Source organism: Thermobia domestica, chromosome 13, assembly GCF_964235325.1.
Source record: "Thermobia domestica chromosome 13, izTheDome1.hap1.1, whole genome shotgun sequence".
Classification (NCBI taxonomy): Eukaryota; Metazoa; Arthropoda; class Insecta; order Zygentoma; family Lepismatidae; genus Thermobia; species Thermobia domestica.
In genome coordinates, this window is record NC_137466.1 from 42,059,035 (window position 1) to 42,082,791 (window position 23,757).

Here is a 23,757-nt window from a genome sequence, read left to right on the forward strand (position 1 = left end):
TTTGCAATAGTTTTTGTTATTATTTTTCTCTTATTTATTTCAATTTCCCATTGTTTATGTTATTGTTGTACTCTTTTTCTTTACCATAATTTTTGTTTGCTATTTTTTGTTGTTGTTGTTGTTGTGTATCTTGTTCATAGTTATTTTAATTTCCGGTTATTTTCTTTATTATTCTTTTTGTGAAAGTGAAACCTTTCCTAAGCTCTCCAGCTCTAGTATTAATTGAAATTGTTCCTATTTATTTTAACTTGTTTTTGTTCTTTTTCTTTTCTCACTTAGTTCATATTTGTTTTGTGTTTTCCTTCCCCTTAGAGTGAAAGCCTATTGAGGATGAATCACAAGATTGAAAGGTAGACCGTGTGAAAAAGCACAATATCTGCAGAATGATTAATCCGATAAACAGAACCATGCGAAATTGCTCGACAATAAGCATCGTGTGAAATTGCACCATGCGAAAATGCAGGACACCTCTCAGATTATAAAATAGTGCTTCGAGCTGATACATCTGCTAGTTGAAAACGACTGTAATAAGCAATTAATTAATGAGTGTAATAAAATTCAAAATCAAATACACGTACCTGGAACGGCATAAAAGACAATAACTGCATTTGAGACCCCTGCAGTTCTTTCTTCTTTTTAACTATATCTTCTACCAGCCTCTCCTGTACCATATGGAGACGGTCAATGCTATGTTCAAGGTCTGTCTATACACGCATACATGAAACGAGAAAATATTATCCTTAATATTCTACATTATTCTTAAATTATTCTTATAGTTACTTTGATGTAGGCCTATTATTAACTCAAAGGAAGTGTCACTTGTACACTACGCACTTGCTCAAAACATTTCTAATCGATAGTTCGATTTTTTATAATCGATATTTCGGTAATTTGAACTTTATGATATGTACATACTTTACACATTTCGACATATTTTTAATACAGTTGAGTCCCTAAAACCCGACCACATCCTGGCAGGGCGAAAAAATACCCACGCGCAGACTCGTTCAGTGTCATTGCCGCGTATTTTCCTGAGGTCTGTCTTATCAGGTAATCATTAATTTTAATTTTCATGTATAGTAAGGGCTTTATGCATTCATAAAGCACGTACTTTTCCTTTGTTAAAGGATGATTGGGCAGTTTATTCTCTGTAGTATTCTCCAGCAATAAACACATACAAGTACAGTAGTGTATTTTCTGAGGAAACACTCGTATCCTATTTATTCTCTTTTAACCCCATTCCCGATAACCCGGCCTTTTCACAAATTCGGCCACCCTTCTTTCCACATTAGGCTGAGTTTTCGGAACTCTACTGTAATTTATATATGGAACGTTCAGAGCACAAATAACTGAAATCCAATTACCAAAGGTATGCAAACAAGAGACAACGTTTGAGCGTACGCTCTATTTAAATACATGGAAAAGTTAAAAAAAAAAAAAAAAAACATATGAGTTATTGACAATATCTTTCCATGAACTTTTCAAACCCTGAAAGGAGATTCAAATAGAGATCTTAAATATGAAATATGTCGGAAATGACCATCATCGAACTTGAATCCCTTATGCAGGAACGCCTCCAACATGCCTATCAATCATGTTTCGATACTTTGTCAATATCGATTTAGTGTTTCTCTTTGTCTCTCTTTCTCTGTCTCTCATTCTTCCATATAATTTCCATTTATGATGGAGATAGATTTACTTCATTAGCTCTGGCGATCGGGTTGAACTTAACTTTCTATATACTTACAAGGTACATTTGCGAAGTGTTCCCTTGGGATAGAGGTCTGCAGGGGCCGGCCCGGCCCGTGAATTTGTAATGAGAGGCCCGACCCGAGTCCGAAATATGTTCAGCTTTTAGGCCCGAGCTCATGTTATAATCAAAAGCCCTAAATAAGCCCGAATTAGAGAAACCTAATAAATAACTCAAAAACCTAATAAATAAGTAACTCAAAATAAATATGGTTGTGCAGTATATTTACGTAGTTAGGCCCAAGAAATATGTTTGACTATTTAAATATTTACAGCCCGAGCTCGGCCCGGGCCCGAAATAATATATGCTTTGTAGGTCTGAGTCAGGTCCACGGGCAGACTTCTACCTTGGGATTCGTGCAACTAATTTTAGAAGCCCATACCAGTAATTGGCATATTTATGGGCCTTCATATATCCGGAATTTAATCATATACTACCGGTACTATAACGCTCGGACACAAAATTGCCTTTAGTTTCTTTAGATGTAACTGAACATAAATGTGAGTATATGCAAAAGAAATTGGATCAAGTATTGCTTCTCTGACACATGTTATCCACCAAGCCGCCATCTTGGATTCACCATATTAAATTCAACTTTCGGTTATTCAAGGGAGAATAGGTGCAAGTGATACACCAAATTCATGTAAAATTTTCTCGGAAATGCATTGGTGTAGTCAGTTTTACCGTAGCTTGTGCCGTTTGGAAGGTATTTCATGTTAAATGTCAGGCACTTCACGAATATTGAAACAAATAGAAAGTTGTGCAGGGTCCCTGTGTATATGTAATCTTTTACATGATTTATTACTGACGAAATATACTCTGAACGTATATACATATAGACGGAAATGGCAGGTTTTCACCCAAATCTGGTCATATCTGGATTTACGTTAGGCTTTTTGACTGTAATACAATACTTCATTTTATAGTATAACATGGAAATAATAATAATCATTCACAGACATGTAATAAGATTATGACACCCAATGTTGTAAAGAGTTTGTTTATACCTACAGTATTTTTTCAGTTAGAAATTATTTTAATTTGTCAACATAAAAAGCGTAAGCGTAACTGATATTAATCTGCAATGTCTATTCCCAAAGTGCCTGGAGGAATTTAACATACAATACCTTCCAAATGGTACAAACTACGGTAAAATTCACTACACGAGTGAATTTCTGAGAAAATTGTACGTGAATTTGATGTATCTCTTCCACCTATTTCCATTTCAAAAACCGAAAGTTGAATCCAACATACCAGATCCAAGATGGCGACCGGAGTAACATGTGTCAGGGAAGCAGTACTTGATCCAGTTTGTTTTGCATTTATGTCCAGTTACATCTAAAGAAAGTAAAAGCAATTTTGTGCCCGAGCGTTATAATAGTGTATTATTGAATTTGGGATATATTTAATATGAAGGCCCATAAATATGCCAATTACGGTATGGGTCGCTAAAATTAGTTCAATACACATTAGGCCGCGAAGAACTCTGCATTTGAATCAATTTTACACGAATCCCGAGGGAACACTTCACGAATGTACCTTGTTAGTGAAATGAATAAATAAAATTTCACGACCCACGCTTATGCTCTTTCGGCTAAAAGGAGACAAATAATTGATGGAAGCGGTGCAACGACATTGCGCAAATTTTCTAAGAATTAGATCGTTGATAATATCTGTAATCTATGACTTATTAACGAGGAGCAGAAAGTGCTGAAATTGCGCAAATTTCCACTGCGACATTGCGAACAACAGAATTGAAGAAATTGTGTGAAATTTTGCACCGAAATAAAATGTATAAACGCCTTTCCTTTGTGAAATATACTTGTATTGCATTCAAATATTTGCAAAGCAAAATATATATTTACAGAACATTTTACGTTTACAGCTTGAATCTCTGGTATTTAAATAATACAGCTTTTAAAATTGTCGTATGTGCCTTTTCATGGTTTATCCGCGAATTCCTAAACTCACCGTATTTCCTCATGGCGAACTCGCTCTTTTTGACTTCTGCTGATCTTTAACTAACAATAAGATGCAAATGCAAATATAAGGATCAGCGTCAGCAAATATAAAGAACGGTAACTAAAATGCAAATGCAAATATAAGGACAGGTCCGGATTTAGGGGGTGGGGGTGCACCGGTGTACGTTCATTCCCCTTCGTTGTAAATATACACTGTCTAAAATGAGAAACTAGCTGTGAAAATAGCAACACTTTCCGAAACTTTCTGCCATCACGTTTCCGTTTAGTGCTTAAAAGAAAGCAGAGCTTTGCTAAAGCAATAGTTTAAGTCGATTTTCTAAAAGTTGAATGAAAAGGATTCACCAAGCAAAACAATTTAACATTTCTCAAGTAAGGAAGAAAACGGAAACCAGGAAGAGAGAACATTTTTCCTACATAACACTTGCGACCCCTTTAACATAATTTTCCCCCGTTCTATGAATGAGCGTTGTCAGGGGTAAAGAATATTGTTACTTGTCACTTTGAAGAGTTTCAGTGTGATTGGTTATTTAAGGAATTATTGGTGCACCCCCCTCAGACAATCCTGGATCCGGCCCTGTATAAGGATTATTTATAGAATAGTGAAAGGACAGTTACTAACATACGTGTTAGACACACCTGAAATATGTAAACAAATGGTTGATTGTGATTGGTCAAAACTGGAAAATGTAAGCAAATCCTTATCTCTGATTGGTCGAAAGCCCGTCCACGATATTTAAAGGGAACTTCTAGAAATATTGATTTTATGTGTTTATTTCATTTACAGTTGTCCATTAACCATTTGCTTCCAACAACTATTTTCTTACAGCTTTAATCTTACAGGAAATCTTACAGTTAGATATGATACAGAAAAAATATAGACTGGGACATGTTCCTCCGCCCTCTCTCTAACGCTACCCGTGCATATATATAATGTTATTGTCACCCATTAGTTTGTATTTTTTTTTTCCTAAAACGACTTGCATTTTGGTGACTGTTTCTATTAGTCGAAATGTTATTGGTAATGATGGCAACGTTGTACACATAATTTTTTGCGCAATTTCCAATTTTGTTGCCTGCTCATTAAGGTTTTATTTGTGTCAACACATAAGGGAGTGAAAGTTTGCGCAATTTCAGTGCACCCAATGAAATTGAATTATTACCTACGCAAGAATTGGTTGAAATGCAAGTGTGTGAGGAACCGAGAGAACCGATGATCACAATTTCATCCATCACAAACTCTCAAGGCCTTGGATTGAACCAATGATTCCTAACATTTACCACTGAGTTCCCATTATGTATTTAATACGGCCCGTTATTATTATTATTATTATTATTATTATTTTTTTTTTTTACCTTGAAAAGTCTGAGAAAGAATAAAATTTAAACTTACTTGATATTTTGTCTTGATCCACCGCCTATGGCCTCCTGCTGTCCTGATGAAAAAAGGCTTGTTTTTCTCCCTCTCATCCTCGAGTTGCCTATACCTCACAGTAAGGAGATGTGATATCCTCTTCTCCTCCTTCTCCAGCCTGTTCATGCTTCTGGAGGTCTCTATGTAAAGTAGAAGATAGAAAAAACAGTAAATATATGTAAAGAACATAGATCATCTTGCAGTACTTGAATAATAATAATAATAATAATAATAATAATAATAATAATAATAATAATAATAATAATAATAATAATAATAATAATAATAATAATAATAATAATAATTCTGTGTTAGATTTATGGTTTGCCATTGTGGCTGAAGACTTTTCTAAAGTTCTTCCACCGTTGTTGAATTTTATTAGTCATCAGTACTCAATAACCTACTCTCTGTCACTCACCTTTGGTGAGTGTTGGTCTGTTAATTAATTCTGATAATTAGCAAAATAATAATAATAATAATAATAATAATAATAATAATAATAATAATTATTATTATTATTATTATTATTATCATTTTTATTATTATAAGTGCATAACTACCTAGGTATAAATTTGCATAGGGCGTTCTCTATTTTAAGTCCTTGTATCTCGGGGACCTACTTATTATGCAAGCACCCTACATAGAAAAATAAATGCAAAGAAATAGTTTTTTTTTTTAATCGAAAATATGATTTGCTTCCGAAATTTCATTCCGAGCATTTTTCTGAAATTTGTAGATTTCCTACTGACTACAAATTTTTATCAGTAGATGCGATTCTAAGACACTAAATTTCGCGTCCAAATACCTGTCTATAAGGTAGGTGTCATGTAAAATACAGTTTCACGTAGCTAAGCGAAGCGTTCACTTGTTTGATAAGAGAGAAATGAAGAAATAATGCGACTGCCATATGAAAGTTAGTGCTCTAAAGGCTAGAGTATGGCGTGTGGTTGTTGCTGTTTTATTGGTTCTATATAAGGATATGTTTAACAAACAGTGGTCAGGTCGTAACGGGGTATTCACGACAGTCAATGTTGGATAGTTCTGACACTTCTACAAATTTGCAATTCGTACAGTGTATTACATTAGCATCAAAGCTAAAGGATTCAAATGAACTTATAATTGTTCTACATTTATAATTGCAGCAGAACGATACGTAATTATCAATGTAAAACTGTTCAGTGCAGTTGATCATTAAGAAATATGAAGTACCGTTGAGTCTCCTCGAAACGAAGTGCCACTAACAACTGCAGCTAGAGGATTTGATGTGCCTAGGAATACGTTACGAGTAAGGATTATCAAAGTAGGTAGTTTCATTAATAAGAAATTCAGGGGTTTTCCAATTTTCATAGAAAAGCAAGAGAAGGAGTTTCTGAAACAAATACTGAAATTTGACGCCATGAGATTTGGTCTCACCATCACAGATTTACGTTGGATAACTTTTTCTTACGCTGATAAAAGCTGAATTGAACGCCGTTTCAGCTGAAGTCGGAAATGGCTGAATATGATAAGATGTACAGCTTCTAAAACCGGCATCCACCAATAACTACACAGAAAGCGCAAGGATTATCATTTGCTAGAGCTAGAGGCCACCAAAAGATACAATAGAATCATTTTTTAAGACTTCCAAAGAGTATTATTAAAAAAAAAATGTAATGTATGACTTACATATACCACTTACATCTATACCTCTATTGCAGCATTATTTTAAAACCTTTTCATTTCTACGTCGGAACTCCCAAAGAAAGTTTAAAGAAACTCGACATTGCGTACCTGTAGCGTTTGCGGAATATTGAACACATTTCAATTACATTTTAGGTACGGAAGTAGTATGGTAATGAGGATGACGTATATATAAAGTATTGCAGTGTGTGCAATCGTTTCGATGCAGATAAATTGAAGCTGTCTGATGCTTAGCATATCGGGATTACCCCAAATTATCTAGTCTCATATATCAGCAGCTATTTAACCCTAGGAAGTCCAGGGGAAGGAGGCTTCTCAAACCCACTCGTTTGTATCTCTTGAAAATAAAAAACCGTCGTAAGTCTTGAAAATCCACATAATTAATGTGTATTTTTATTTAGTAACTTGTAAGTTAAAAATTATTTCAAAGTAGTGGGCTCATCGAACCCCCTCCTTGGACTTCCATGTGACATATTTTCTACAAGTATATTTCCTGAAGTTAGATATTTTCGTTTGTATTTAAAAAGGATTGTGTTCTTATGGTAGGAAACAGCATATCAGCACGAGTAAGTTCTGAATACTTATTCTATATTCATTTCTTGTTAGATGGCGTTATGTGAGTTATAGTATGTTATACTGTGGGTTCGAGGAGCCCCCCTTCCCTTGGACCTACTTGAGACAAAAAAAAATCTTGGACTTCCTAGGGTTAATTGGATTTTATAGATAACATCTGGCTTTCTTTCTACCTCTTTGATTTTCTTCATTACCTTCAACTTAAGAACATTTGAAAAGGTTGGAAGAAGCTTAGCAAAGAGTTTTAATGAAAGTGAATGATTATTGGGGAGGAAATTGGTGTTGGGTTGCCAACTATGGAAAAGAAAAAAAACTGGCACCCCTCAAAACCCCTATGATATAAGCCTAAGTGTGAAGTACCTCTGTTCGGACCCATCCATGGGAAGGAAATGTACTATCATGAACAAATGTGTATTAGTACCTGTATATCCTTAGTACATTCACTAATAAGCTTAATATATACATTGTGCTATAAATGAGAAACTGAAATCGGCATTGATCATTTTACATGGTATTTACCAGTAACTGGCACTTCTTTAAAATTATCGAAACACATGAACAAAAGTATATTAATATTTAAGTGACAATTTTGGATTTGGAAAATGAAATTTATTCTTTAAACTTATACTTCAACTGCAGGAAATTGCTTTAAGTCCTTTTTCACTCTCAATAAATGTATGAAATTCCTCACAAGTAAATTTTAAATTTCCCTTGATTCAGTTCCTGTCATCTCTTTAAAATTATCTAAACTGATGAAGAAAACGTATTAAATCGTTCATAGATGGTGAAAGGTGACAGTTTTGAATTTACAGAATGAAAGTTACTTTTCAAGCCTATACTTTGAACTAGATGAAATTGCTTTGAACTAGATACAAATCTGAAAAAAAAGGTCATAAAGGGACAGGTGAAATGTTTGTACCGGTCACCGGCTTTAATCAAGATAATAGCAATATTTCCGGCCAGGGCGGTGAAAAACCGGACAGTTGGCAACCCTAGATTAGTGGAATAATAATGTGACACACTGTAAAAAAAATTCATAGGTAAATTTACAAAAAACAGTGGCAATCTGTTTGCCACTCCTCTATATGTAAATCAATTTACACCTATAAAGTAAAATTACTAATATGAAATGGTGCAAAATTACATTTGTATCAATATAAATATCATACTTTACTGTAAATTTGTAAAAAAGAAAAGAAAAAGAAAAAAGAAACAGCAAATTTTGTAATTTAATCTAAGGAAATGTATATCAACTTATAAAATGAAGGGTAAATGATTTTACTTTGAAGTTTGGCAATTTAATTACAAAAATTCTTTTCAGTATAGTAAAAGAAAGAACACAAGGAACATTCACGGACGCGACCAAGGCAGGCCCGCAACCAGTTACAGAGGTTTGGGGGGACATGAATATGTTAGGGGGGGCAAGTCATTAAAAATTCTTTTACAAATAGCTCAATTGTGTTTTTTTTTTTTTTTTTTGTATTAACAATAGCATTTTGTGTTAAGGTCTGGAGGGGCCACGAAAAGTTTAGTGGGCCAGGCCCCCTAGCCACCTCTGGTTGCGGGCCTGGACCAGGGAGTCCTAATAGCAAAAAGGAACGTTTGACTATTGATCCACCATACACTAAGCCACCGGCAAGATTCGAACTAATTTCCTTATTTATAAGTAGAGTTAGTTAGGCATATACCAGTGTTGTCAGGTGTATGATTTTACATGTAAGTTCTTGTGATAGGCGTGCGCAATGTGGGTGCCATGGGTGCCTTGGCGCCCCCATTAGACAAACTTTTTTATGTAGAATTATTACAAACTGAGAAGAGATTACGTGTAAATTATTTCCCGTCTGCATGTGTGCCGTGCGTCGCCGACGCAGCGTCGGGTGCAATGACGCTATCTTTTCTTAGGGGAGAGTGGGAAGCACGACATTCCATATGGTGGTACTTTAGATCTGACACCCACATTCCCAATGTCCTGCGCACGCTAGTGGTTCTTGTATATACTTAAGTTTTTCAAAGAAATAAATAAATAAATCTAATGAAATTTTATGACAGTAGTCGTCTGCATACCTTAAAAGGTTATGTAATGAACAACTAAAATTATTTAACTTGGGGCCAAACATTAAATCATCTAGATGATTACTAACTTAATTGACCTAAAAATGACAAAATGAACTTAGTATAGCACTTTTCTGCCCTAATTTTCATTTTCCATCTTGAAATAAACACAAATGACTTTAATAATATGATACAACAACACAAAGCGAAAAATTGATTATGCTTTATTTTTACTCCTCTAATATTTTGGCAATCCTGAAAAATACTACAGAAAATTACTAATGTCTCCTCTTTCAACCAGTGATGGAATGAGCCAGGAAGTTCGTGACCCGTGACCCGGAAGACTCAGAGACAGACAGACCTATGACCCACCAGACCCATTACCTGAAGTGATCCGGAGACGAAACTTCGCCATACATAGACTATCTATAAGGCTACTAATGTAATTCGAACAAAACACGATTATCTTATATGTCATTGTCTTTCCGGTAAATATAATTTTCTCACTTGCTTTTTGTTTGCGTCTTTGTGTCTCAAGTTTTCCACTGAAAGATAACTACAAGATTTATCATAGTACAAACACGTCAGAATCACAGAAAAGATAAGTTTCATATTTCTCGTATGAGAGATCGTCAAAGTTTAATCGACCTGTAAAGCTTGCCGTTTAGAATATAAAAGGTAACACTGAGACCAAATTTGTTTGAATATATTGTATAGGCTATGTTCAAGAATTAAAACGAGAAAATGAGTAAACATGATGTGACATTTGCAATATTCGAGCTCAATCCGTGAACATCAGCAATCAACCATAAAATTCTGCAAATCTAATACCAGAAGCAATCAAGAAGTTTCTGCAATTGTGTGAGGCTCTTTATTACTTTTATACATTCACTTAATCGATTTGAAAATTGGCTTTTCACTTTTGGAACACACATAAGCTTGTTCCACTGCTTCTGCGTTTGCTGTAAACATCGACGAAACGCCTGTTTTGATATAGGTCTATTCTGGAGTTCGTTTTGATCTCTTCTATATTAGCGAAACGGAAAAGGTTCTTTTTTAGCTTTGGGAAAAGCCAAACTGTTTTTAAAGCTCTGAAGCAGATTAACCTCAATATACGCACGAATTTGACGTTAGTGCGTTGCTCGATCTATGTGTGACATTGTGCTAACTGATCACCCACACACTCTTCCATTCAGCTACGTTACTCGTACACTGACCACTATAAACCTGTTCACCCTTGTCATATTCATAATTAGGGACAACCTAAGGACTGTGATGTACACGATTCTTTGAGATTGCTTCACAAATACCAAAACTACAATATTCCGGGAATTTTTTGACTGCTTCCCGGTCGCCTAGGCATCAGGTCTGTTTGGGTATCCAGGGCAGATTGGCTCTGAGACCCGGACAGAGCGCGTTACTTAAGTGACCCAAGTGATCCGCTGGTGCATGATTTATTCATACTTACCCATGATTTGATCTCGAAACTGCTGCCTCCTGGCAGCTAGTCCTATGGGGAAAGGAGGAGGAAGTGACTGTTGAGTTTGGGTGTCCTCACTTCCATATTGGTCAGGATAGGGGTCTATGATTTGCAGTATACGCTCACGGAAGTATCCACGCAACACAGTCGTCTTATCACCTCTGAGAGGTCGGTTCATAGGGTAAGGGCCATCATAGATGACCATTGACGACCCTTCTGAATCTGCAAGATCACCGACGTCCCGAGCAATAGTTCTAATTGAAGATCTCGCAGTTTCATCCTCTGTCTGCAGTGTCGTCCTATTTGCTGCAGTTTCTTCGTTTTGGCCTGTCCTCCTCCTGCAAATCTTGGACCAAATCTGAAAATAAAATTTAAAATAATAATAATAATAATAATAATAATAATAATAATAATGAATTCTATACAACATTAACGTCAAGGTCTTTGAGCTAAGTAAGTTAAAGAAGGAGGGGCTGAAGTGTTTTAATATCCTATTTGGAACCATTGTTTCACACACACACACACACACATATATATATATATATATATATATATATATATATATATATATATATATATATATATATATATATATATATATAGGGATGACCATCCATCTTGGTACGCCCTTGGAACTTCAAAACTAATGGACACAAAACCCTTAAATTTTATACCATGCAAATATTGATAGCGGAACATTGCTTGGTATTCTCTGTGCTAACACAAGATTAACAGTGTTTAAGATCCACATAAAGTTGTATTTTTTTTTTTTAAAAAAAAGGGCACTATTACCGTCACCTTAATACATATTTCAAATCTACATGTCAAACGAGAATTTGCAATGTTACATTTATTTATTCAGTATTCCAAACAAAGGGCGCTACAGTCCAGAAAGTGAAAGGAAATATTTCAGTTTAACGTCCCACGATTATGCCCTTTAGACTAAGGGAGACAATGATTCAAGAAAGTGAATGATGGAAGAGTTGGTGGAATGAGAGAGTAAGAGAAAACGGGAGAACCCCAAGAAAACCCACGGATACAATGTTGTCCACCACAAATATCCAAATTGTGGTGGCCTCTACAGCAGTAATAACTGAAATGAGACAGACGGGGCAACGCAATTCAAAGTGCTTTTGTATCAAATACTGTGGTCATGGCATGACAAAATTCGAATGAATACGAACAAAGTTATAGGGGATTGAAAATTTGACTCTTTTTCGGCGGGTGATCAAAAGATCTAAAATATTTCAGGCAAAAATTTTCTTGCAGGCCTTATATCTCGAGAACTGCACATAGTGTAGCCAAATCCAAACTATCACTTAACTCAGTACGATGTGCTTATTCCGAAAAAAGAAAAAAAAAAACTTGATTTATGGGCCATTCAAGAATTTTGTGGCCCTTAATCCAAAAACTAATTATTGGCCAAGATCGCAATCTGTTGATCCATATTTTGGATCATTTCTCAAATTCTTGTTTTCAAAAGCTTTTACATCGGGAAAGCTCTTACGTAAGTACCGTATTTTATTGCAAAAATAACCTTCAATAGACGTAAAGATCACAATCTTGTTTACAGCAATTTGATAAATCAACCCATTCTGGAGATATTGTAATGACTGTTAAAGTTTGCAACACTGCTTAAAATTATGTACTTCCGAAAATTCGTTGTAATTATATCTACCAAAGGATTGTTGTTATGTTATATAAAGGTAACCAAGAAAGTTCCGTCGCTTTTTCACCCACAACCTTCGAACATCGATACGTCACCTAAGACGTATCTGGAAGAGCAAAAATATTAACCATCAGCATCGACGATCTTCTGCCAACGTTCTAGAAGGCCATGGATTCGATAGCGGTAGAATTTGCTGAGCCGGAAAGCGAAGAAAGTATCAAGTGTATTTTGCACCTCTACTAGGGATTTGAACTGACGTCCTCTAATGTGATAGTCCAAGGAATGGAACAGGTGATAATCAGACGGTGCAATGTCCAAGAGTATGGCGGATACAATATTGTTTATCATCCAAGGTATACAATGGTGTCCCGGGTCATCCTAGCCACATGGAGCTTAGCGTTGTCCTGTAACAGGAGGACCCTTTGTGATTCAGAAGTGCTGGCTCCAGAGTTTCGAATTTTTCTTGAACACGGCTCAACTGATGACAGTACACAGTTGCATTGATGCCCTGATAGCTGGTAGCAGTTCCTGATGCACGATACCGCGAGCAGTCCACCAAACACACAGGAGGATCTTCTTCTGATGCAGTGCTGGTTTCGGCTGTTTTGGAACCGGTTTTATGGGATGCTAACCAATGATAACGGCGTCGTGGAGCTTCGTAAGGACCCACTTCTCATCACATGTCAACATCCTGTCCAGAAAGGGCTCCTTTCTCAGACGAGACAGCAAAGAAACATAGGTGTCTGCTCGCATTTTCTTTTGGCCCGGAGTCAAAGCATGTGGAACTCACCGACCCAACTTGTAGTGCTTCCCAAGTTGATGGAGGTGCTGCTGAATGGTTTCTCCACTTAAATTGAATTGTAGTTCCAGTTCTTCACATATCTTCCTAGTGTTCGCCTCAATTGCTGCCTGAAGATCTTCATTTTGTACATGTGTTGGTCTTCCGGCACTTGGTGCGTCTTCGAGTGTTTCGTCACCATCCTTAAACTTGTTAAACCACCGCTGCACTTTCCGCGTAGTCACGACACCCTCATCAAATGCCTGGCATATCTTCCGCCCCGTTGCAGCGGTGTTTGACCCCAGTTTGAACTCATACAGCATACTCGCCCTTATGACGCTCTGTGAAGGTCCTATGTTCAATCTGCCCTTACCCAAGTTTACGGTGTAACTGAACTGCCACTATCAGGTAGTATGTTGGATATACCCACACCACTAACTGACCTTCGCCTATCTCAATTTTCATTCAATTCACGGCGTGAGGGCCAATTGAACACAGACCTCCACAAAAAGCGACAGAACTTTCTGTTTTACCTTTATAGAAGCAAAGTAAATTTAAAAAAAAAACTGTTGTAAAGAGGTCCCGTTAATAAGCTATTTTAGGCAAAAGATCAATTTTAATCATTTTCTTTGTATCTTCCGAATGATTTGAGATATCAAACTGCTGTAAACGGCTTTATGGTCTTTATGTCTATGGAAAACTATGCACATAATTAGATGTGATACTTATCTAAACACTTTTTCGAAATAATTTTTTTTTGAAAAATCTAAAAATTTTCAATTCTTTACAACTTTATTCCTACTTATTTGAAATATATCATTTGATTACTGTGGTAGTATTCCACAGTAAAATAACTTCGGATGTGCGTTACCCCACTCGTGCCACTTGCGTTATTACTGTTCCAGAACCCTCAGCCATCTGTTCTTTTCTAGCCCTTTAATATTGTTCGAATACTTTTGAACTTTCCAGTCTAGTGGTAAACACTTCACCGTTGTAAACCATTGTCCCCATATTATGCTGAAAGTATTCTACGGATTTCAGTTTCTGGTACATCTTCAGACCATAAAAAATGGATTACGGGACGCTGTTCTTCTACAGTGCAGACACTGGCGCAGGCATGTTTAGTTCGCAACAGCGCAAAGCGAACTGGTGATAACATTAAAACTTGCCACATGCGAAGATCTACCGGCTTGCGAGCGCATAAAGTCGTAGAGGCAATCTACAGACGATTCGAACAAGATTGTACATACTTTTTGACAGAATTGTATCCTAATTGTTAGAACCACCGTGGCGCAGTCAGTAAGGTATCCACCTGCCAACTGGGAGACCTTGGTTAGATTCCTAGTTGAAATGGATTTATTTCTCTCACTACCCTCGTCTCAATGCTGCTTAGGAGTTCACCTGCTTAGGAGTTTATTTCCAAAAATTTCCGACCTGAACTGAAATAGAAGTTCGCATATTAATTACAGTGGTGATAAAAATTACTGCACCTAGAAAAGAAGAAACGACAGTCACTGCTAATAAGCCGTTATGGCATGTAGTACAATCTATGGAAGAAATAATGTATCAGTTTCAATTGTGTAGCTGTGTCAGTTCGTTAGAGGTCGCTGTACGTTTAACTTGCCTACTGCATGACAATGCTCTAGTCCACAAAGCTGTTGTTGTCAAGGCTACAGCTGGAGTTGAATCTGTGCTGTAGGGTGAGTGGTAAATCCTCTTGAAGCCACGGTGATAATAAGAATGAATGGAATGATGGAATGAAGAAAGTGAGAGGAAAACTACGAGAAAACCAATGCATACGGTGTTTAACACAATGCTCGTTTGGTGCGAGCTGGGATCGAACCAGAAACTAGTCCAAGCATCTGAGGTGATATATCTATCACTGAACCACAGCAGCCCCTACACGACAGACTTGAAAACCATTGGAATCCAATAGTGAAGTGGGAGTGATAGATGTAGTTTCAACAGATTGAACGGGACCAAAATAGAACATATTCTTGGGAAACTGAATCCATATTAACATATCATTTCCCGTTATTGAGCTGAGCGAAGCGAAGCTCTTATACTCGGGTTAGCCGTTTGGTTGTCCGCGAACTCCTCCTAGACCGTTTGGCCGATCTCAACCAAACTTAGCACGCTGATAGAGTATGTCGTGCTGAGTGACAACATAGGTCGAAATCAAAAATCCGATGTACCATCGAGGAATAATGACCGAAAAACGCTTCCTCCTAGACCGTTTGGCCGATCTCAACCAAACTTAGCACGCTGATAGAGCATGTCGTGCTGAGTGACAACATAGGTCGAAATAAAAAATCCGATGTACCATCGAGGAATAATGACCGAAAAACGCTTCCTCCTAGACCGTTTGGCCGATCTCAAGAAAACTTAGCACGCTGATAGAGTATGTCGTGTTGAGTGACAACATAGGTCGAAATCAAAAATCCGATGTACCATCGAGGAATAATCACCGAAAAACGCTTGCATAGACTTAACATGGGGAAAAAGTTTTCACGCGATTTTTTTGCCAACAATTAAAAATGGCATTTATTATTGCATAATGGCCAGGAATGATTACGTAGTTTAAGCTTGCTCAGCTCATTTCATTGCAATCGGGTACATCCATTGCATTCCTAGTATTTTAATGTTTTCGTTGTATAGCGGATCAGTACTGAAACCAAAAGTGATAAATTTCTAACACTTTCGGTTCAACAAAGAAAAAGATGGTTAATATAAAATCTCTTCGTGGTATGCTGAATCCATGTAAAAAATAATAAATAAATAAATAAATAAATCTCGGTTATCTTATCGTTTTTACTCCATTAAAGATTTATATTGAAATCCAAAGAGGTAGACATTCCGGTTTAGAAAGAATGATAAGGGTGAAGATACAGGGACTGATAAGCTTCTATATAAGCGAAACACAAAGGACACGTCGCAATACAGTGGAAGCACAGAAGCGTAAAAGATACACCATTAAGTCAGTAGTGTGTGATTGTCTGCTAGCAAAGTAATCAAGTAGTGTGAAGTCTAATGACGCCGAAAGTGAATCGATTCTGATAAGGCTCCATTTAAGCACTGTCCAATGCCCCCTTCACTGGTGCCATCACAGTTAAACCGTTCCACAAACGTGGACTTCCATACATTTCACTGTGAACACCAGTGCGACCGTTCTCGAATGTTTATGATCGACTAAGGTACATTCAAAATTGACCTCAGTGAGGCTTATACCATAAGTGTCGTCCAGAATGAAGAAACTTATTATGTCGTAGAATCCACTGATAAAGTGTTCCATGTGCTCCAATCAACCATTCATCGTGCCCCTTATACTGAAGGTCGTCCATAACGAGAATGTTCATGCGCTGAAAGTCGACCATTTTGTGCAACGGAAAACCACCTGCAGAAAAGTTCCACGAGCTTCGCCTGGCAGGAGATCTGTTGGTGCACGTTTTTAGTCATTACAGACGAGGCTTGAATATATCTGACCGAAACGGTTTGAGCAATTACATACAGAAATGTCGATGCAAAAACTCGTCAGTACACCAAAAGTTATCTCGCGGTTTCGTAATTTCGCTGGATTTTGTTACAGGAAAAAACAAAGGTACTGAATCACATTGACAACTATGTAAAGATCAATGCTCATAAAGACAGTTTGATGGATTTTTTTTTAAAACAACGAAATCCACACTGTATGGAACAGATATCTACTAGGAAGAGTTACATCAGAACAAGGCATCCAGATAAGTAGCCAAATCATTGTTTATATCCTACAAGCGGATGAGAGGCTAGAAGCGGAAGAAGTGTTGTTCCACCTCACCACTGACATCTCAGTGAAGAATCCCGATATCTGCTCAATTGATTGCTGTGCCTTTAGACTTCTGAATACCGCCTTTTCTTTCATAGGTTCGCATAGTTACCGGTCTCTGGAAATGTCCCAACAGAAGTGTACATCAGCAAAGAAATTTTCTCCAGTGGAAAGTGCGCTGTGGTAATTGTTATATGATTGCTGGTCGTCACGTTGAACACAACTAATAGGGAAAATTCGAATGGTCATCGGTGAGTGAACATTTCAGTCATCTATAAGGAAACTTATTAGCTTCTGTACACCTATTCTTAATACAGGGTGTTTATTACATTTAACGTACAATTATAAATAATACATCAAATTAAAGAGCAACTCAAATAGTTTTACTGTGAGTGTTAAGTGTAAGCGTCATTTGTCACACGGCACACGCCGAGTCGATAGGCGAGTGATCAGTGCGTTTGGAGTAATTGTTGCAACAACTGCTTCAATCCTTTTCTTAATTCGTCAACGCTCAGTGTCACCCACAGGTGACACTACTTTAAAGGCGTCTTCTTCCTTGTACAATACGTCGACTTCGAAACTTTTTTGTGTGGTGATGCAACATACACAGGTAAGTAGCTGGTGCTACTGTGGTTCACTAGGACCCTCTGGTAGATGATTGGTAAACAAGAAGACGCCTTTAAAGTAGTGATTAAATCGGATAGGTCAGCTGGTAGCGGAGACACATACACATGATCCTTTATGAATCCCCAAAGGTAAAAAGCGCATGACAAGATCTGGTGAACGTGGAGTCTTTGTCATTCGGTCCCTTTCGGACAATCCAGCGGTTGGATACAACGTCGTTTAACCGATCTTTTCTAACGGCAGACAGAGGAAACAGTGCATGCGCATGGGTGCGCACAGAACTGTTTGAGTTACTCTTTAAAGCCTTAACGCCCCGATATTCATTTTTAAAAACCCTGTATTAAGATAGTGTTATATTAATCTATATTGGTATACCATTTCTTGCTCTATTTTCCTCTGACATCTGTCGATAGACAGACAGAAAGCAATTCTATAAAGAGTTCCAGTTATGCGTAGCATAATTTGCAATTTTAATAATAATAGATATTCAAACAATAATTATTATGATAATAATAAATCATTCTTTGATATAAATCTATTTTTCACATTAGACATCACTGGAATTGAATGATAATTACTAAAAAGCTATACGATTTATAAAAAAAACAATATTTTGAAAAGTAGCTAACAGGTTTCCAACTTACGGAGTAAAAATAACACATTACTCGTATCTAGTAACGTGTTGCGTAGCCGCAAAATCGTGTGGTGGGAAAATGGCATGTTCTGCCTAAGGTAATTTTGCATCATACTTTGTGCGTTTACCAACTGCGTCGTTTTTAAGTCCGAACGTGTAGTGGAACCTACGTAAACTGTTTGAATTGCTCCGTCATTTGATGTATTATTTATAATTATACGTCCCATCCTTTATAGCCGTGGTATTGCGTAAGTACGTATCATCATCATCATCGTAGGTATTATGCCATTATTGGCAGGTCACTTGCCGCAGCTGACAAACTTCCATGGCCACGGTCTTCAGTTAACCTCTTCGTCTTCATGTACAATTTGTCTGTTTCAATATCGTCCATTAATTGTAGTCTCTTTCACCCTCTCCCTGTCTTTCCTGCCACCATACCTTCTAGCACGTCCCTTATTATATCTAAAGTCGTGGCCAATTTAAGCTTGCAGTGACGTAAGCACTGGCCCACTCACAATCAGAAGGAAAGTATTGTATTCATGCGCGCAGTTAGGAGAGTTTTCTACAGCTGACAGCCAGTAGGTGAAGCGATGCGTAGGAGTGGATATAGAACCAATCTTATTGACAATCACGTAGCAGTTAATCTCGTTCGAGGATCAGTTAACACACAGTAGAACAGAAACAGACGAAATGTCTTTGTCCGTGGAATCCTTGTTCCTTCTATTGTACCAAAATATATACACATTCTGACCTCAATCAGAAATAAGCGTTCTACCACTGAGCCACCGTCCTCCATATAGAATGGAAGAGAATGAAACTTGCTTACAAATCTCAGATCTTTAAAAATGAAAAAAAAAAAAAAAAAAACTTCGTTGTCTCTCTGGGCCTTATTCAGTAGAGTTTTCGTCAATGCAACACAACAATTACATCTTAATTTGCGATACTAAACATAGCAGTTATAATTGTTCATTGCTTTCTACGTTGCGTTACGATCAGCAAATTGTACGATGAAAGCCTCTGTCTTTAGTTCATTATGGGAAACCTCGTGGTAAATAGGGAAATTTTAAAGATGCGAATTATAAAGGAAAATTTGATGTCAATAAAGTGCATTCTGCTGTTCCTTGTGTTTATTTAAAAATGCGTAGTTGTTTGGTTGAATTTGAGTTCCTTTCAGCATTGAGGGTAAATGACGCGTGGATCTACTGCTTAAAATAGGTTCCAGAGGGAATCGAAGCTTGGTCTCCCGTACTGAAAGCCCGTACGCTAACCAGATAACCAAGAAAACTCAAGAGCTTGCGTAGGTTTTATATTATTTCTGTCGTTCATACTGAAGTTTGTAGAAAGAGGTGATATAAAATGTATTCTAAAGCTTATTTTATTTTTGTTTTTGTAAATCAGAATCACTATTTCAGCCAAAATTTCCTTCACCATGTGAGCCTTATTAAATCCATTGCACCAAAATTTATGCACTTTCTGACGGATGACATGCTTTGTAAAATGGCCATTTTTTTTTCAATCGTGTACCTTTATTTTTCACCCCGTCTTTTGTCTTTATGGGTGTTGACACTTTTTCTTCTTCCAAGAATTCCTTTTCCAACGAAAAAATCACCTGTTATAGCAGCGGCGAGGCTAACAACATCATTCACAGTCTTATAGGGTTTGATACGTCGTGAATATAAATATACGTTTAAAACAATTTGCCTTGCTTGGCTATTTAATGGACTTTTACCTATATATAATCAAAAATAACACATAGGTAAAGAGACACTGATTTCCCTTGCTCATAACGCCATATTGCATATCTACAGCAGAAAACAAGCTATATTGTAGTTTTTTTTTTTTTTAATCAAATCATAACTGCACAATTTGTTCTACATAAAGGATAATCTTTAAACTGTGGGATTATTTGTTTGCAGCCCTGTGTTCGTTTCTATAACAACCCTTATCCGGGCAAGCTTTTATAATGGCGCAGTTCCAACATTATTTGGGATCATAATGTTAGTGATTTGGAGCTACTGAAATTACGTCACTGAAAACTTAGGTTGGCCACGAGATAATAATAATTCATAATAATATCAAAAATTCTTTTCTCTCCACCATTTCTAACATCTTTTCAGTCGTTTTTCGCTAATTTTCTCTCCATTCTTCTTCACACCCACATTTCAAAAGTTTCCAGTCATTTTTCATCACTTTTGCATAATGTTCATGTTTCTAGGTACGTATTGGCCAAAAAAAAAAAAAAAATCATTCGAGCAATCAAATAGGGCTATATGGCAAAAGTTAATCACATGAAGACATTATGAAGTCGATCATGTAGAATTTATCTCAACTACAAGAATAGAAGAGGTTGTGGTGTGCTCACTCGGTTGATTTCAACAATAGCTTCTGACATTCCTGTTAAGAAATTGTCTATTCTGAAGGACAAGGAGAAACACATAACACATTAGGGAATCAAGTAGACTCTAAAGGGAGCGAGTAATTCAATTGACAGGCCATTTTATGAAGAGTTTAGAAGCAAAGGATCTCTATAAACCACAACACGCCCAGGATTTTGTACGATGAAAATCATCGGAGGAAGAAATCCCTGCAGAAAGATTATGAATTCCCAGGGAATTATACAGCTGGCTACCATTGTTTCCTGGGTGGCCAGATATTATTTGAGTGATAACATTAGAAAAAAATACAACATAATAATGCCATACAAATTGAATTTGAAAACAGAAACACAGTTCTTAATAACGTTAACTGTTGGTTTTGTTTGTGGGAATGATTATATGCTTCGAGGAAATTGAGAAATTATATTGCAAAAAAAAAAAAAAAAAAAAAAAAAGGATAACAAACAGAGCTTACAACTGATCCAAACAGGCTTGTTCAGGTTCACTATATATATAATATAGGATTGGATATAATTAGATTTTATTTTAGCTTCCCTTTCAGCAGCGAGTCTATGTAAGAAGTGGACCCTTATAGCTTACGGTGAACTCCAAACTACATGAGCTACCACAGGGAATCGAACTCGGGTCTCCCGTTTTTCGTAAAAATAAAAAGGATATTGTATGGAACAAGGGCGCAAGCATGTTCATTATCTTGAACCTATATTGCAAGCTCAATAAGGAAATGTCTTGTTTCCAAAGAAGAGTGAAAAATGCTGAGTGAGTTAAGGACATCCTACAAATGAGCTATATAAGATTCTTATGTTAACACGTACATTACTTCACACAATAAAGCTAGGTTGCCCCATTTTTCCATTCACTGTTTACACAGTTCAACTTTCTGAAAGCAAAAAAGTTTTCTCCACCCATACAGCACTGCACTCTAGTTGACAAATGGTGAACTTCCTGAATAAAAACGTGTATTTTGACGCCCTTCACCTCCCCGTCCATCGTTTCGGAAGCGGCGAAACAGAACTGTTTTTTTCTTCATGTCAGTGGGAGGACGGTAGAAAGTAGCAAGCAAGACGGCCCAGAATGTTGCACATGGTTGGAATCCTTGCAAGATGAAAAAATTGTTGCATATCCCTTTCAAGACTATGTTTACATAGAGAAATATTGTAGGGCTGCAAGGCTTTTTAAATGTCAGCTACAAGATTCTTGCAGCATGGGAACCTAGCTTAACTTTTGAATGAGAGCATATTTTTGAATTATGTATTTTCTAATAGATAGCTAGAGCAGCTATCTCAACCGAGTTCGTCTTCAATATTCGAATACTTATTATTTCCTTATTTATTGTGTGAATGACCACTCGATTAATTTTTACAGCAGACACTGGACGATATCGAAGTATTTGTGAAAACGCTGGTCGCTTCACAACTGTCCCGAGTTCATGCACCATTGCTATTGTACAATCTGTCATAGTTATGCACGCAAGCCAGTCCTCTCGGTTCAGGACATGACGCAGATGGCATCCTGCATGTCGTTGCTTATTGGCGTTCTAAAGTCACTGATTGTATTTTCGCACTTACTGCATTCCGTTGAACACACAGTATATATCACAATTATTTAATTACGTACGTAAACCTGTTGAAATTGATGCTTCATTGGATAACGAGGTATTATCCAATCTTACAGGCAAACTTACGTCATGCAAACACTCCAGACTCAGCCAGTGCTGGATTGTCTATTTCCGTCCAGGCTGATGTTGCTGTTACCAAGGTCGGCGCACGTGATGCGTTGCGGGGCAGCACTTCTACTCAGTGTACTATCTTTCGAGCATTTACGCATTCTGTAAATGTGGGATCAGTCTGACGCCTCATTCTTGGCTTTGCACTTTTGATGTTCAGCACTATATTTTGTCAATTTGCACTAATATTAAGGAAGAAAGCAGTGTGTTTAATTGCAATAGTAGATGTACTTAATTACAGCAAGGTGATCTCCCTTTATCTTACAGATAACAGTCGCAACACTCGCATAACAACTGTAGAAACCATGCATTATACGAAACTTCTAATTTCAAAACTCAAATACGAAGAAGGCTCCAATGATAACCTGAAAAGTTCTTACGTTCACATGAGCGGAGCAGTAATGTAATAATTGCGGCGTCATCTGCATTAGATTCCTGAGGGGGAAAAGTTAAACACAAATGGTTGTTTCAAAATTTCCTTCTGCCTTCACACATTAACTGCAGTGGTATGTTTCGATATACTGCATTTTATTAATGAGTTAATTTACCAAACTCCTTTATACTCGGGTTACGTAGTACGTGACAATAGATTCACTCTGTCCGTCCAACAGACCGGGGGACAAAAAATTTCAAGAACTATTTGATTGATCACTAGGAAATAGAAGGTCAAGAGTTAAAAATCGAATTTATTGATGGAGTTGATCTATCCAATGGTAGTGATAAAACCAACAATTTCCGGTTTTAACGTTGATTGCCAGAAACCCAAAACGGTAATAGATAGCGAGAAACGGTTTCCTGTAATCGATTAAGCGTCTCCCAGAAATATATTTCATCTTCATCCTTAACTTTCTACTAAAATCGGAACTAATAGAAATTCACTACTTGATTCTACATAGGCCAATTACAAAAACAATAAGAAGCACTGAGAAGCGTTTTAAAAATCGATTTAACGTTCAAAAAATTTGTATCATTTTTTCTCTTAATCCTCTATTAAAACCGAAAACGGAACTAAAATTATATACTTTCGGTTTTAGAGTTGATTTGTATAGAGTAAAAATAGTAATAGATATTGAGAAGTGGTCTCTGCAATCAATTAAGTGTTCGAAGAATATAGCCCGTGTCCAGTCTACTATTAAAACCGGAAGTGGTAGAAATATATCACCACTTCCGGTTTCATTATTGAGGAGTATCACACCAGAAAAG

General features: G+C 36.9%; 1 protein-coding gene across 1 annotated transcript in view; it reads right to left on the minus strand.

The window, feature by feature from the left end:
- The window catches only part of LOC145669180 (uncharacterized), a 46,340-nt gene that overhangs the window by 19,315 nt on the left and 3,268 nt on the right, over positions 1–23,757 (minus strand). The window contains exons 2-4 of the mRNA XM_081737509.1: positions 10,917–11,286; positions 5,123–5,283; positions 579–704 (exon numbers count right to left, since the gene is read on the minus strand). Of these exons, the coding sequence (XP_081593635.1) occupies positions 579–704; positions 5,123–5,283; positions 10,917–11,286 (657 nt within the window). The remainder of the gene's footprint in view (positions 1–578; positions 705–5,122; positions 5,284–10,916; positions 11,287–23,757) is intronic.